At 43.0% G+C, this 15606-nt stretch overlaps 1 protein-coding gene across 1 annotated transcript in view; it reads right to left on the bottom strand.

Moving 5' to 3' along the window:
- The window catches only part of SF3B3 (splicing factor 3b subunit 3), a 247983-nt gene that overhangs the window by 122724 nt on the left and 109653 nt on the right, over window positions 1-15606 (bottom strand). Inside the window, exons 14-15 of the mRNA XM_029608907.1 lie at window positions 14896-15051; window positions 6139-6282 (exon numbers count right to left, since the gene is read on the bottom strand). Of these exons, the coding sequence (XP_029464767.1) occupies window positions 6139-6282; window positions 14896-15051 (300 nt within the window). The remainder of the gene's footprint in view (window positions 1-6138; window positions 6283-14895; window positions 15052-15606) is intronic.

Raw genomic sequence — 15606 nt, 5'->3', positions numbered from 1 at the left:
AGGAGGAATTTGAACACCAAAAGAAAACAATTTCCTGATACGTATACACATAAAGGCAAAAGCAGTCTTCGGGAACTGAGGGAGGGATTCTGGACTGATCTGTGGGACTCAGAAAAAAAGGTTAGCAGGTAAGAACCAATTTTCCCTTGAAATTTATTTTATTTGATTGATTTATATTCCACTTTTGTTGGCACTTCAAAGCGGACTGCATTAAAGTACCGTAGGTATTTCCCTGTCCCCAGAGGGCTCACAATCCAAGTTTGTACCTGAGGTAATGGAGGGTAAACTGACTTGCCCAAGGTCACAAGGAGCAACAATGGGATTTTAACCCTGGTTTCCCCGATTTGTAGTCATTAAACCTGCTCGCAACACACACTCAAACACTGCAGTGTCTGGAGCTTCAATATCCAGCCTATAATGCTTGGCAAAAATGTGCAAGACCACCAAAGTGGGCACCTTGCAAATCTCCTGCAGCAACATCAACTGACATTCAGTCCAAGACTCAGCCCCAAAGGTGCACTGGAACCTGTAGCCCATTGCAAATGAAGCAGAGACAATCACCTTTTAAATCCATCTGGCAAAAGATGCTTTCAATGCCTTTACCCCTCGTTGTGACCACTGAGTAATACAAAGAGATGATCCGACTTACTAAAGTCTCAAATATCTCAGGAGAGCCTTAAGAACATCCAAAACATGAAGCTCCCTGGCACAGGCTAGAGAAGATTCCAACCTCCAAAAACCAGGTGATTTCATGGATTGGCTCAAATGGAAAGAAACCACCTTTGGTAAAAAGGATGGTACCGTGATAATGGAAACCTCATCCTCCAAAAATTAAAGGTAAGGAACCCTGCACAACAAAGCCTGAGCTCCAAAATATACCACACTGAGCAAATAGGTACAAAAAATAGACTGCCTTCAGGGTAAGATCCTACAAAGATCCCTTCTCAATGGTTCTAAAGGGGCTTACACAAATGTTTTTAAAACCAAATTAAGATTCCATGGCAGAAAAACCCACCAAATTGGAGGCCGCAAATGCAGCACTCCCTTGACAAATCTCACTACAACCGGGTGCAAGGCCAACAAAGCCTTATGCATTTTTCTTCAGTAACAGGTCAATTCTGCCATTTGTACTTTAAGAGAACTCAGGGCTAGACTCTTCTGTAAACCCCTCCAGAAAGAAAAGGATCTGCAGGACCAAGACTTAAAGGGGGCAATCCCCACCTTCTGAAACCAGGACTCTAACACCTTCCAAACTTGCATATAAGCCACAGAAGTTGAAGGCTTCCTAGCTTGAAGCAAGGTTGTAATTAGTTTGCTAGATTATCACTTAAGTTTTAACCTTCCCCTCTCAAAAGCCACACTGTGAGACAAAAGCAATCCATCTGCTCCAAGAAAATTTGGATCCAGACCAAGCCTTAAGGGACTCTCTAACTTGAGATTCACCAAGTCCACAAACCAGTCACTTGGGCCACACCAGAGCCACAAGGATCACCCTGCCTCCATGTTTTTCTATGCGCCTGACTACCCTGACCATCAGAGGCCAAGGAGAAAAAACGTAAAGCAAGATTTTGGGAGGCCACGGCTGGAATAGCAAGTCAATGTCTTCCAACCCCATCTCTCGTCTTCAACTAAAGAACCACAGAGCCTTGGCATTCAGTCTGGTTCCCATCAAATTCAACTGGGGGACCCCCTAAGCAACCCTGATGAGAGATCTGCTTCTTGCATCAAATCCCACTGTCCAGGGTCCACAGTCTGACTATTCAGAAAATCTGCTTGTACATTTTCCATTCCAGCCACATGAAACGCCAACAAGACTTTCAGATGCCACTCCACACAAATGAACAATATCCCAACCTCTTGGTACTCCCACTGTCTGTCGATGAATGCAACCACAGTCGCATTGTCTCAAAAGGCCTTCCCTGCCTTATTCTGGACTAATGGAAGGAACACCACCAACACTTTCCTGATAACTGATTGACAATGAGGCTTCTGACACCAACCAAAGGAACTGGGCTTTCTGCCCCTGACAAATGGCTCCCCAGCCTTTCAGTCTGACATCTGTAGTCACTACGATACAATCCAGAATTTCCAACTCCACTTCTCTGGATAAATTGTCCTGTAAGAACCACTGGTAGAGACTCAATCTGGCTACTCCAGACAAGAGAAACCTGACCTCGAAATCCTCTTACTGGAGACTCCACCACAACAGAAGGGCACTCTACAATGGTCTCATGTGAGCAAACACCAATGAACCAGGTCTATCATAAATACCATGGAACCCAGGACCTGAAAATAATTCCAGACTCTGGAACTCCTCAGGTGCAACAAAGAGTTTCCTCCCTGCAGTTTCAGTATCTTATCAGCAGTAAGGAACACCTTGCCCACACTTGTCTTGAAACATGCCCCCAGGTATTCCAAACTCTGTGATGGAAGTAGCTTGATCTTGGAAACATTTATGACCTATCCCAAAATCTGCAACATCTGTACTACCCTGTAAAAGGACTATTAACAAATGTCCTTTAACAATGCCCAAATAAGCCAGTTGTCCAAATAGGAAAGTACTAGGATACCCTCCTTGTGCCAGGTCACAGCCACTACCTCCATTACGTTGTAAAACATGCAAAACACTATTGCCAGTGCAATACAGAATGGAATTGTATGTGCCCTCCTTTATGAGTACCACAAAATAAATGGAATATCTTTCCCAACCTTTTTCTGTCTCGAGGACAGGAATCACCACCCTCAACAGAAGAAGTCAGTCCAACTTAGATCGAACTCTGGAGTACTGTGTTCAGTTCTGGAGACCGTATCTCCAAAGAGACAGAGACAAGATGGAGGAGGAATCTGACTCCTCTCCAGTGTCTCCCTCGTCTGCTGCAGCAGCCACATTAGTGAATGGGGGGCCCCCCCCCCAAGAGGCCCCCGCCTGAGGAGATAACGCAGGCGGGGAATCCCCCTCCCTCCTCTGCGGGTCGCGCGGGAGATCGGAAAGCTGCCAAAATGGCCCCCATTCCCGCGCAGTGGGGGAAGGGATCCCACGAGGTCAGCCACGCCGGAGAGAGCCTCCCAGTCTCCCGGCATTTTGCTAATTTCTCCCCCGGCACGTTCCCTGATAGTCCTTCCGTCCTGGGGAGGCATTGGGAACAAAGCCCTCCACGCGAGAGACGCTCGTAGGCATCCTCACACGCCGTGCCGTGCAGCATTGGGGGGAGCACCACAGAGCAGCTGAGTAGAGAAAACGGCGCCAGAGACCAAAGGAAACCAGACAGAGTCACCCGCACTGGCTTTAACAGAGTGCACTGGCTCCCAAGATGAGAAAACAGAGAAACCGTTTTTTTTTTGTTTGTTTGTTTTTTAACAAAACTTTAAAGGCATACTTCCCTGGAAATGGCTACAGGCTCTGATAAGGTCCCGTAGGGTGAGTGAGCTGGGATCCCTGGTTTCACGCTTGACCGGCTGCCGGATGGAAGAGCTCACAAGGTCCCCGACCCTCTGCTCTAAAGCCTCAGATACCAGGGGGGATGGTCCCACCAGGACCTAGCAACGCCCGGGGAGGCAGTAGAAACTCTCTCTAGGCTGAATCCTTCCTCTTGTCCCTGTATCTGTTTTGTTTTTTTTTTTTTAAGACTGCAGGCTTTGCACCTCCATCATCTGCTGGAGACAGAAAAATACTGACGGACTACAGGGAACTATTGATTTCATGGTTATGTGAAACCGGTTTAGGAGAAGTGGTTCTCAAATGGTTCGTTTTTTTTTTTAAACAAAATAGAACACGATAAGTACAAATTGGCTCCTCATTCTAGTCATGGAGAGATTTATTAGTAGGGATGCCACAAGGCTTAGCCTTTTCGCCAGTTCTTTATTTTCTTTGGCATCTATTAGGATTTTGATTAAATCATTAGGGACGTCATATTACATATATGCTGATGATTTACAGGTTTTTGTTCTAGTATGGAGGATCGTACCATATCATCAGTAAAGATTCAGGATAGTTTAAATGCGAATCATGGCTGGTTTATTTTTAAATGCAGCAAAAATTAAGATATTGTGGGTGGGTAAGCACTCTCGTTTAAATGTTGTTGTTAATTTGCAGTATGATCATATGTTTTTACCTTTATTATCCTAGGTCTGTAACATAGACTCTCAGTTAACTTTCAGAGTGCATATTCAGCTTTTAGTCAAAATTTATTTCTACACATTAAAAATTCTAAGGCCACTTTGCTATATTTTACAGTCAGACCAATTTACGACTGTTGCCCAAGGGCTGGAATTAAGCAATCTAGATTACTGCTGTACGTTGTTGGTAGGTTTACCGAGCATATTAACTCGTGCCTTGCAGGTGATATAGCATGCTACTGCAAGGCTTATTACAGAAATAAAGTATTATGAACACATTATGCTAATTATGAAGTCATTACACTGGCTTCCAGTAAAGTGGCAATCTCAATTCAGAATTTTAGTACTGATCCATAAACTCTTACATTCTGATATGAAATGTGCTATGACAAGTACTTTTATTGGGTATGATCCACCTCATGTGCTCAGATCTGCAGATGCAAAATAATTAGCTTTACCGACTGCTCATAGCTATAGATTACAGAGCACTCAAGAAAGAGTATTTTCTTATGCAGGTCCCATGGCTTTACAAGCTGAAAGTAATGTCAAATTATTCAGACAAGGATTAAAGGCTTGTATATTTTTTGAAGGCTTATATGTAATTTTAGAATGCTGTTTGATAACATTTAATTTTTAAGATGCATGTTTTTATGAATGTTTTATGATTTATTGTAATCCACACTGAACACAAACCATGGAAGCTGCAGAATTTAAGTTTGTAAATAAATTAAATCAGACTACAGGTTTTGCTCCTCCACCATATGCCAGAGACAAAGAACATTGAGCGATTATGGGTGGCATACTATCTTATGTACCAACAATACAGTAAAGCTTTTCTTCTCCGTCTCCATCTGCTAACAGGGAAGAAAAATCCAAACATCTGGATCGGCCTGGTGGACAGTAAGGAACAAGAAATTGTTTTGCTTCCATGTGCCCTCAACTGGATAACCTATATAGCTACCTAATCTGTATTCACAGAACAAGAGACTTTAGGAAAAACTAATTTATAGAGGACCAGTAACAAACAAAAACAAAACACACTTCTTGGAACCTTCAGATGGATAACATTTGCAACAAAGATATACAAATCATTGGGCAAATCTCCACCTTCTTTCATAAAGGCTCATTCAAAAAGACCTGTACCAACATCCTACACAGAGAAAGTACAGACAGCTGATGAAGAAATGAGTAAAGCTGCAACTTAAAGCTCCATTCACAGTTCATAAAGCTTTACAAATAGATAAATGGTCATCTGAAAAATATGGGGGAGGGGGAGAATAAAAATAAAGTCCTCCTAGATTCTGCAGACCCATCCTCTTGCTACTTTAACACATCTATGTGCACTGGTGTTCCTTATGGCCATCTCATGCTCTGTTGGCTCTCACCAATGCATATCATCCTGTCCAAACTTATAAAAAATAATCTATTACCAAATACAATAGTTACCCATTTTATGAGTCAATAGAAAGGTGAGAAGTGCTAACATATAAAATTATTGAATACATTAATTTTGTCTCAGAGTTTTTCAGCTGTGTTTTATAGCTGTGAAAGTCCTTTTTGATTGTTGGGTAGATATGCCTTGATGTTACCAGTGGACAGAGTTGCTGAAAGAAAACAGAGGGTATAGCTGTGGCCTCTTTCAGTAGCAGAGAGGTTTCTTAACCCTTTGTGTGCACTGAAGTGAGAACTAACAGAACAAAACAAAAGAGGACAAGAAAAACTCCCACTTTGAATGTTCATGTAGTGCTTTTGGAGGGTTTAAACCATATTATCAGAACTCTTTACAACACAGAGAAGGGCGATGGTGATCAAGGAAATCTGTCATTAAGCAAACTGATTAAGTAAAAACATCTCCTCTATTTTAAGGAACCGATGATGGCGATGATATATCAACAAGGTGCTACTGGAATCTTCAACTAATCAAAATGGACTAACCCATTCCCAGCAGAGCAGATTCATTATGTCACTCGGGGTCAAAAGATGAAGTACAGAAGTTAATGAGTTCCCTCTACCCCTGCTCACCTGGAGTCCAATGTTGAGATACAGGAAACCAATGGAACCCCTCTCCCCCAGGTCATCTCGTTTCTCTACTCCACCCATCTCGACAATACACAGTGCTTCAGGTTGAGCAGGTAGTGCCTGCATACTCAGAGGCTGCAAGCAATCCTGGAGGGGGAAAATGAGGAGATGCAGTAAAGTATCTTGACACAAGGTGGATAACCAATTCTAGTAACACTTTTTTTTTTTTTTTATTATCTCCTGGGAGAGAGAATGCTTGGACATTAGACTACAGCACAAGTTTTCCACTTAACTTGCAGTAAATGCAGTCAGTACTATCATTCATTTTGCATTAATTTTATCGTGTGGAACAAAGGAGGTACAGAGCCTAGTGGTCTGAGCACTGAATTACAAATCAGAAGAAGTCCAGGAGAGTACAAGTCTATCAAGACTACAGGAACCTGGGTGAGTCATCAATCTAGTCGACATCTCCTTGTTCATTAGTCACTGATTCTGAAGGACTTTGGGAGATTCACTGTATTTCCTTGTGTCTCAATGTACCCAACTATAGATGGGTCAGTATTTCTTTTTATTTATTACAATTTATGACTTACTTCCTCAAGTAATACAGAGCTTCTTTCCTCTTCCCTTTTATAGGCCAACTACCTTTTTGAAAAAGTCTCCAATGTTTATACTTCACAAATATTCAAATATCCGTGAGGGAGAACAGAACACAAAAATAGACCTAGAGATACTACGTTCCACCTTAAAGCCGGAATTTAAACTCTATAGTCAGAAATTTTGGCTTTATGGATTCCTTTTATATTATTTCTTCACACTTGAGGATAATGTTGTACTTTTCTATAGGAGTGAGATCAACTAAGAATCTCATGAGTTGAAGCTCTCTCAAATGGACCAGGAATATATTTGTTTCTGTTCAGATGAGCTGAAAAAAAAAAAATCCAACCACACTGAGCAGAAATCACCTCCATGAGGATATCCTGAAAAAAAAAATTGAACCCAGAGGAAAAATAATTTTACAAAATGGAGTTTTTTTGTATAAATTGATGCAAAGAACTAATACAACAGCAATTGACAGATAAGCCAAAATTCCTGTTATATTATGTTCTTTAAATGAGTGTGGACATGACAGAAATACCAAAGCCATACGGTATTGGGCAGGGAAAAATGTAATATGTACTTCTAGATTTCAAAGCGTTGTGTCTGCTTAAGACACACATTAAGAAAGGTGGAAGGAGGGCAAAACGATTACCGGCATAGTTAAAAGGTGACGTGAAAGAGGCTATTTTAGCCAAAAGATCTTCATTCAAAAATTGGAAGACGGATGCAACAGAAGAAAATAGGATAAAGCTTAAGCGCTGGCAAGTTAAATGGAAGATATTGATAAGACAGGCTAAGAGAGAATTTGAAAAGAAGTTGGCCGCAGAGGCAAAAACTCACAGTAAAAATGTTTTAAAATATATCTGAAGCAGAAATCCTGCGAGGGAGTCAGTTGGACCTTTAGATGATCGAGGGGTTAAAAAGGCACTCAGAGAAGATAAAGCCATAGTGGAAAGATTAAATGATTTTTTTTTTTTTTTTTTAGTAGTGATGAATTGGTTTTATTTCTTGAGAATGATATGTCATTTGCTACGATTTCTGGTAGAGTCTGATCTTTGTATGCCTGTACACGTTCTAAATGATTTCTTTGCTTCAGTGTTTACTGAAGAGGATGTTGAGGAGATACCCGTTTCGGAGGTTTTCATGGGAAATGATTCAGATGAACTGAACCAAATCACGGTGAACATAGAAGATGTAGTAGACCTGACTGACAAACTGAAGAGTAGTAAATCACCTGGACTAGATGGTAAACACCCCAGGGTTCTGAAGGAACTAAAAAATGAAAATTCAGATCTATTAGTTAAAATTTGTAACCTATCATTAAAATCATCCATTGTTCCTGAAGCCTGGAGGGTAGCTAATGTAACCCCAATACATCTGGGAAACTATAAACCAGTTAGCCTGACTTCAGTGCCAGGAAAAATAGTGGAAAGTGTTCTAAATATCAAAATCACAGAACATATAGAAAGACATGGTTTAATGGAACAAAGTCAGCATGGCTTTACCCAAGGCAAGTCTTGCTTCACAAATCTGCTTCACCTTTTTTTTGAAGGGGTTAATAAACATGTAGATAAAGGTGAACCGGTGGATGTAGTGTATTTGGATTTTCAGAAGGCATTCAACAAAGTTCCTTAAGATAGGCTTCTAAGAAAAGTAAAAGTCATGGGACAGGAGGTGATGTCCTTTCGTGGATTACAAACTGGTTAAACAACAGGAAACAGAGTAGGATATTAAATGGATAATTTTCTCAGTGGAAGAGGGTATACAGTGGAGTGCCTCAGGGATCTGTACTAGGACCCGTGCTTTTCAATATATTTATAAATGATCTGGAAAGCGGATTGTAATAAACTGCAGGAGAACCTAGTGAGACTGGGAAATTGGGCATCCAAATGGTAGATGAAATTTAATGTGGATAAGTACAAAGTGATGCATATAGGAAAAAATAACCCATGCTGTAGTTACACGATGTTAGGTTCCATATTAGGAGCTACCGCCCAGGAAACAGATCTAGGCGTCATAGTGGATAATACTTTGAAATCATCAGCTCAGTGTGCTGAGGACGTCAAAAAAGCAAACAGAATGTTAGGAATTATTAGGAAGGGAATGGTTAATAAAACAGAGGATGTCATAATTCGAGACTGCACCTTAAATACTATGTACAATTCAGGTCGCCGCATCTCAAGAAAGATATAGTTGCGATGGAAAAGGTACAGAGAAGGGCAACCAAAATGATAAAGGGGATGGAACTACTCCCCTATGAGGAAAGACTAAAGAGGTTAGGACTGTTCAGCTTGGAGAAGAGACAGCAGAGGGGGGATATGATAAAGGTCTTTAAAATCATGAGAAGTCTAGAACGGGTAAATGTGAATCGGTTATTTACTCTTTCGTATAATAGAAGGACTAGGGGGCAACTCCATGAAGATAGCATGTAGAACATTTAAAATTAAAAATTCTTTTTCTCTCAATGCACAATTAAAGTCTGGAATTTGCTGCCAGGGGATGTGATTAGTGCAGTTAATGTAGCTGCATTTAAAAACAGGTTTGGATTAGTCCATTACCTGATATTAATCAAGTTGACTTAGAAAATAGCCACTACTATTACTAGCATCAGTAGCATGGGATGTACTTAGTTTTTGGGTACTTGCCAGGTACTTGTAGCCTGGTTTGGCCTCTGTTGGAAACAGAATGCTGGGTTTGATGGGCCCTTCGTCTGACCCAGAATAGCAATGTCTTTTGTTCTTATGACTACTTGTCTATACTATAATATAAATAGGGATCAGACAGTTACCCTTTCAAACTGTAAAAGAACTAGGAACATATGGATACAGGAGAGAAGGCAGATTTAGTGTGTTAGGATTTTCAGAAGGCATTTGACAAAGTTCGCCATGAGAGAATCCTAAGAAAATTGAAAAGTCATGAGATAGGAGGCAGTGTCCCTTTGTGGATTGCAAAAGACAGGAAACAGAATGTAGGACTAAAGGAAAATTGGTTCTTACCTGCTAATTTTTGTTCCTGTAGTACCACAGATTGGTCTAGACTCCTGGGCTTTGCCTCCCTGCCAGCAGATGAGACAGACAGTTTCACAGACACTGTACATAACCCAGTGTGCCACCTGCAGTCTTCTCAGTATTGACCTGTACCTAAGCCAAAATGACAGCAACCACCATACATTTTCTAAGCAAACTCCCTCCCCTCCAACGAGCTGGAATAAGATGAAGTTGCCCAAAAAGACATTGAAAAACTTGTTTCCCAAATTTAACATAAGCAATCAGCATTGAAAACCTCCAACTCCGCACTATGTACAAAGCAACAGTATAAGCAGCATACTCTCCCCCCCACCCCCAGTAAATGGGCGGGTCTCTGGCCTGATCTGTGGTACTACAGGAATGAAAATTAGAAGGAAAGAACCAATATTCCTTTCCCTGTACATACCCAGATCAGTCCAGATTCCTGGGATGTACCTTTAGCTCCCCTTAACTCGGGTGGGACCTGGAGAGTTAGGCTCATAGAACGCTCTCACCAAAGCACATGGAAGCCAGAACCCCGACATCTAAGTGATAATGCCTACCAAAAGTGTGCAATGACTTTCCAGTAGCTGCCCTGCAAATTTCATGCGGAGATACCTGAGGTGACTCAGCCCAGGAGGTTGCCTGAAAAACCACTGAGTGCACTCCTAAACCCCCGGCACCAGGCACCCTATAGAAACGTAAGTCGACTCGATCACTTCCTTCAGCCACCGTGCAATTGTAGCCTTAGAGGCCTTACCTCCCTTCTTTGGACCACTCCTCAGTACAAAGAACTGATCTGATCTACAAAGAGATGATCCGATCTATGGAATCATTAGTGACCTTTAGATACTTCAATAATGCACACCTCCCATCCAATAGCCTAAGCTCCCCTACATAAGGCGCAGAGGAAACCAAATCCAGAAAAGCTGGAAGCTCCACTGTCTAACTAAGATGGAAAGCTGAGTCTACCTCAGGCAGAAAAGAAGGCACTATGCATAAAGATACTCCCGAATAAGACATCTGAGGGAGGGATCTCAACACGACAGTGCCCGGAGCTCCAAAATTCTCCTAGCTGAATAAATAGCCACTAAGAAAACCCCTTTAAGAGTCAAGTCCTTAAACGCAGCCCATTTTAGTGGTTCAAATCGAACTTCACACAGTCTTCTAAGAACTAGATTCAGATTCAAAGATGGACAAATGTTTCACACCTGAGGATGTAAGTTCTTAGCTCCCCAAAGGAACTGTATAACATCCGGATGTGCAGATAGAGGATACCCTTGCACCTTATCCCGGAGACAACCCAATGTCGCTACCTGGACTCTCAGAGAAATAAAGACCAGTCCCTTGACCAGAACCTTCCTGTAGAAAAGCCAAAATATGCGACACTGTAGCTTAAATAGGCTGAGGCTGCACTCAGTCAACAGTAAACCAGGACTCAAAGACCCTCCAAATTCGCACATATGCCAAGAATGTAGAAGGTCACCTACCCTGCAATGAGGTGGAAATAACTGCTTCAGAATATCTCCTCCTTTTCTGTCATCTTCTTTCAGAAGCGAAGCTGTGAGACAGAAGTAAGCTGCCTGACCTGAAAATTTTGGAGAAGAGTCGATTGATATCTGAATCTCAGCGGCCATCTATGGCTACGTTGATCAGATATGGGAACCATGGTGGATATGGCCACTCTGGAGCTACCAGGATCATGTTGCCCGGATGTTTCTCTATCCACCGTAATCCCTTGTCCACCAGAGGTCACAGAGGGAATACAAAGAATCCCTTGAGTCCACAGCAGAACCAGAGCATCAATTCCTTCCGGACTGTGCTCCCTTCGGCGGTTGTAAAATTGTAATGCCTTGGTATTTTATTTGGTTGCCATTAAATCCATAAAGGGATACCCCCATCTTCCGTGAACGAGACACAACGCTGCCTCCGACAGCTCCCATTCCCCAGGGTCTAACTTTCTCCGACTGAGGAAATCCACCTGAACGCTGTCACTCCCAGTGATGTGAAACGCTGCCAGCCGCTCCAAGTGCTGCTCTGCCCAGAGAATCAACTCCCGGTCCTCTCGAGCCACCGCCTGTTTCTTGGTTCCGCCTTGATAGTTGATGTAGGTTACCATTGTCGCATTGTCCAATAGGATCCGTACTGGATGGCCATGTAACCATGGCAGACATGAAGCAATGCGAAACATACTGTTCTAGTTTCTAACTGATTGATAGACCACGAGGCCTCCTGTTTCGACCACTGGTCCTATGCTGACTGATCTTGACACCCCCCCCCCTCCATCCGGAAAGGCTTGCATTGGTGGTGACTGTTACCCAATTTGGAACAATCTATTCTGCAATACGCTTGAGACTGATGCGAGTAAGCCACCACAAAAGACTGTCTCTAGCTTCCCCCTCTAATGGAAGAGGAAGATGAAATTCTTCCAATAACAGTTCCAACGGGAGAGAAGAGCCCTCTGCAGTTGCCGCAAATATGAAAACACCTAATGCATTAATTCTAATCTTGATGCCACAGAACCCAGGACTTGTAAATAGTCCCAGACTCTGGGCACTGAAAGCTCTAGCAGATACCAAATCTGACTCTGCAATTTCAGCAATATCTCTTCATGACAATCACTCTCTCTACCATCATGTCGAACTGAGCTCCCAGATACTCCATAGTTTGAGGGGATGAGAGGGGACTAAATGGTTCTTTGTTAGGTTCACAAGCCACCAAGCACAGCCAAGCACTCTAAATATAATCCACACAGAAGGTGAGTGCTGAGATAGGGTTCCACAGTCCCAAAGATTCAAAACAATTTGTAAATCCAAAAGTAATTTTATTGATTATAGCGGCAACTCCACTGTGTATATATCAACATGTTCTTAAGCAAGAGGGTCCCCCGACACGGACCCGTGTTTCGCCAGGGGCTGCATGGGGGGGGACGCACAAGAAGTTTAAAGGTATTCAAATTTGAAGTGTGCAAAAACACGTAACAGGGAGCGCCTCTTTGTTAGGTTCACCAAAAATCCTTGAGACTTCAAGTGCATCGGTACCTTTTGCACTGATTGTAGACAGAGGTCCTCTGATTTCCCACGAATGTGCCAGTCGTCCAGACACAGATGCACCAACATGCCCTCCCTTTTGCATGCAGTCGCCACCGCCGCCACCACACTGATGAATGTATGCGGAGCTGTCACCAGCCGAAGGGAAGGACCATGAACCTCAGGAATCTCTGGTGCTGCGGCCTGATGGCTACGTGCAGATAAGCCTCTGTCAGGTCGAGAGATGTCAAGAACCCTCTTTTGCAAACCGCTGCTATGACAGACCTCAGAGTCTCCATGCAGAAACGGGGAATCTTGAGAGCCACATTTACATTCTTTAAATCCAATATTGGACAAAACAACTTTTTTTTTTTTCCAGAACAACGACATAAATGGAATATAGGAAAATTGGTTCTCCCTCTTTGTAAACTTGCCTTTGGGGCATTATACTAAAGGCCAATTAACTTTTAAATTCGATACAAGGGGTAAAGAAACAGGACGCTTAACTTAAATTGACCTCCGGCCACACTGAGCGTGTTCAGGGTCTGAGCCAACAAACTTAGCAAGACATCTCTGCAAAAAAGGAAAAAATCTGAGCAGGAGTCCAATGTGGTTCTAAATCAGATGTAATGTCTCCCTCTTCTAGAGTTGAGAAAACCAACTCCCCATCAGAACCTTCCAATGTCTCATGATCCACATCTCCTGAACATTACCAGTGACAGCCTCCCTGCGGCATGTGCCTTGCCATGACTGACAAATGGGAGGCCTGAGCACGCGATCCCTACATAATAGGTTGCTTCACCTTTGCTGGGTGCCCCTGAAGAAAGTTCTGCAGGCCCTAGAAACATTCCACCCAGGAGGAGGAGGATGGATCTATCACAGAGCCCAAAGGCCCAAACTAACCTCTCTTTCTTGGGGAACAGGGCCTTTGAAGCATTAGGCCTCAAGGACCGGAAGAGGAAATGTGTTATGGGCCTGCATGGACAGGAAGAAGAATGCCCAATCATTGCAGCTGGAAGGAGTGGACCCAGAAGAAAAGATAGAGGGTTACACATCGTATCACTGGCCGGGACGCATGATTGAAGAGAGGCAGCATCAGCTGGGCAGCACGGCAGAAGAGACAAACAGCAACTGACAGCCCGTGTGGTCAAGGACAGGAGCTGTATCTGCTCAACAGTGGAGGTCTCCTGATGCCACGGAAATCCAATAAAAAAAAGCTTCTGCCTACAGCTAGGAGGGAGAGAGGAAAAAAAAAAAGTGTATGCGTGTGAGCATGTGTGAGTACATAATTTTAAATTATTTATGGGGAGGTGGGGGAAGGGGGTGCCAGGCTGTAAGGTTTGGCTAGGGCGCCTAATACTTTTGCATTGGCCCTGTTGGGGAAGCTTCTGTCCTCGGGAACAAGGGAGGGGGAGAACTGACCATTGCCTCGCCTCCCACTCCACTCCTCTCCAGAGACACCATAAGCCATGGGGATGTTCCAACATGGGCAAAAGCTGGAGCATTTAAACAGCAGTGACAAAGACAGAGAGAGTGAGGACTGAATTGCTCTCAGACGGCAAGCCTCACAGATAAGGGTGCTTGGATCTGTTCATCCCCGGTGCCTAGCTCTCCTGAACTTTGGCTCTAGGCGGCCTCCTGCGCGCACACCCCTCCAGGATGCATGCATATACACATTCAAGACTAGGTTGTGGTCGTATGCACACAAGTACAAGCGCAAAGCCATGTGCAACTAGGTCGCAGTCATACGCACACAAGTAGACATGCAAATACGTGCTCAAATTTAGGTCATGGTCTTATGCGCACAAGCACCCAGGCAAATAAGCGCTCAAATACCTGCGCAAATATGCACTTAAGTCTAGGTCACAAATGTATGCACTCAAATCTAGGCTATGGTTCATTTATAAATTTTGGTAATACAGTTCCAGCATTTGCCATCATTACTCTCAACTAATATAACACGCAGAGTTTATCACCGAACTGCTAGGCCCCACACCTCCACCAGATCAGCAGGAAATATAGCAGCCCATTTTGTCTTCCTGTTATAGTATCACCACACCCCTAATCATCGTAACTCTGGTTTTAGCTTTCGGCTATGAATGACATGCATTCTGGTAGATACTCACCGATGGGTCCAGGGAAATTATTCGGACTGTGTTATCTACCAGTCCAACAGCAAGAAAGCGAGAGCGCTGTTCTCCAGGAGGAACACTTGCCAGGCTCATGCACACCACATCTGCAGACATCTCCTTCCGCTCTGTGTACTCATTCAGCTGGCCTGACTAAAGAAAAAAATACTTGCTTATTAACATAGCATCTTAATGTGTCAGGGTACTAAAGAGCTAAACTAAGCTCCAATCACTGCAAACTGAGAGCCATAAGCTCATCTGGTTTATCATCTTGGCCTGCTCCTGTCCTTTACTTTCTCCAGCTCTTGCTGAGGCACAGAGTTGGGATAAAGTAAAGAATTTAAAGGAACATTTTTGCCTTCTCTTAAGAGAAGTAAATAGCATTTTAGTCATCCCAGCCACACTCACTCAGAAGGCTAAATCACAGGAAAGCAGGTTGGAGCAAGATACAGATTAGGAAGTCAATGAGTACAGCTGTTGAAAATAACAAAGATGGACTCTCTGCTGGTTCTGTAATAAATTACTACTTTTAGAATCAAATGCACAATTAAATGAAGCAGCTTTACAGAAAATGCAAGTGATACACATGAAGTCAATCTATATATATATATTTTATATATAAAAGGCTTGGGTGGGTTGGTTGGTCGGTCAGTCAGTCATATTGCTGTGTCTGTTTGGGGCCACCAGATAGTGCCCAGAACAATGGAA

This window comes from Rhinatrema bivittatum, chromosome 7 (assembly GCF_901001135.1).
Source record: "Rhinatrema bivittatum chromosome 7, aRhiBiv1.1, whole genome shotgun sequence".
NCBI lineage: Eukaryota > Metazoa > Chordata > Amphibia > Gymnophiona > Rhinatrematidae > Rhinatrema > Rhinatrema bivittatum.
This window is presented reverse-complemented; position numbering and strand designations above follow the sequence as displayed.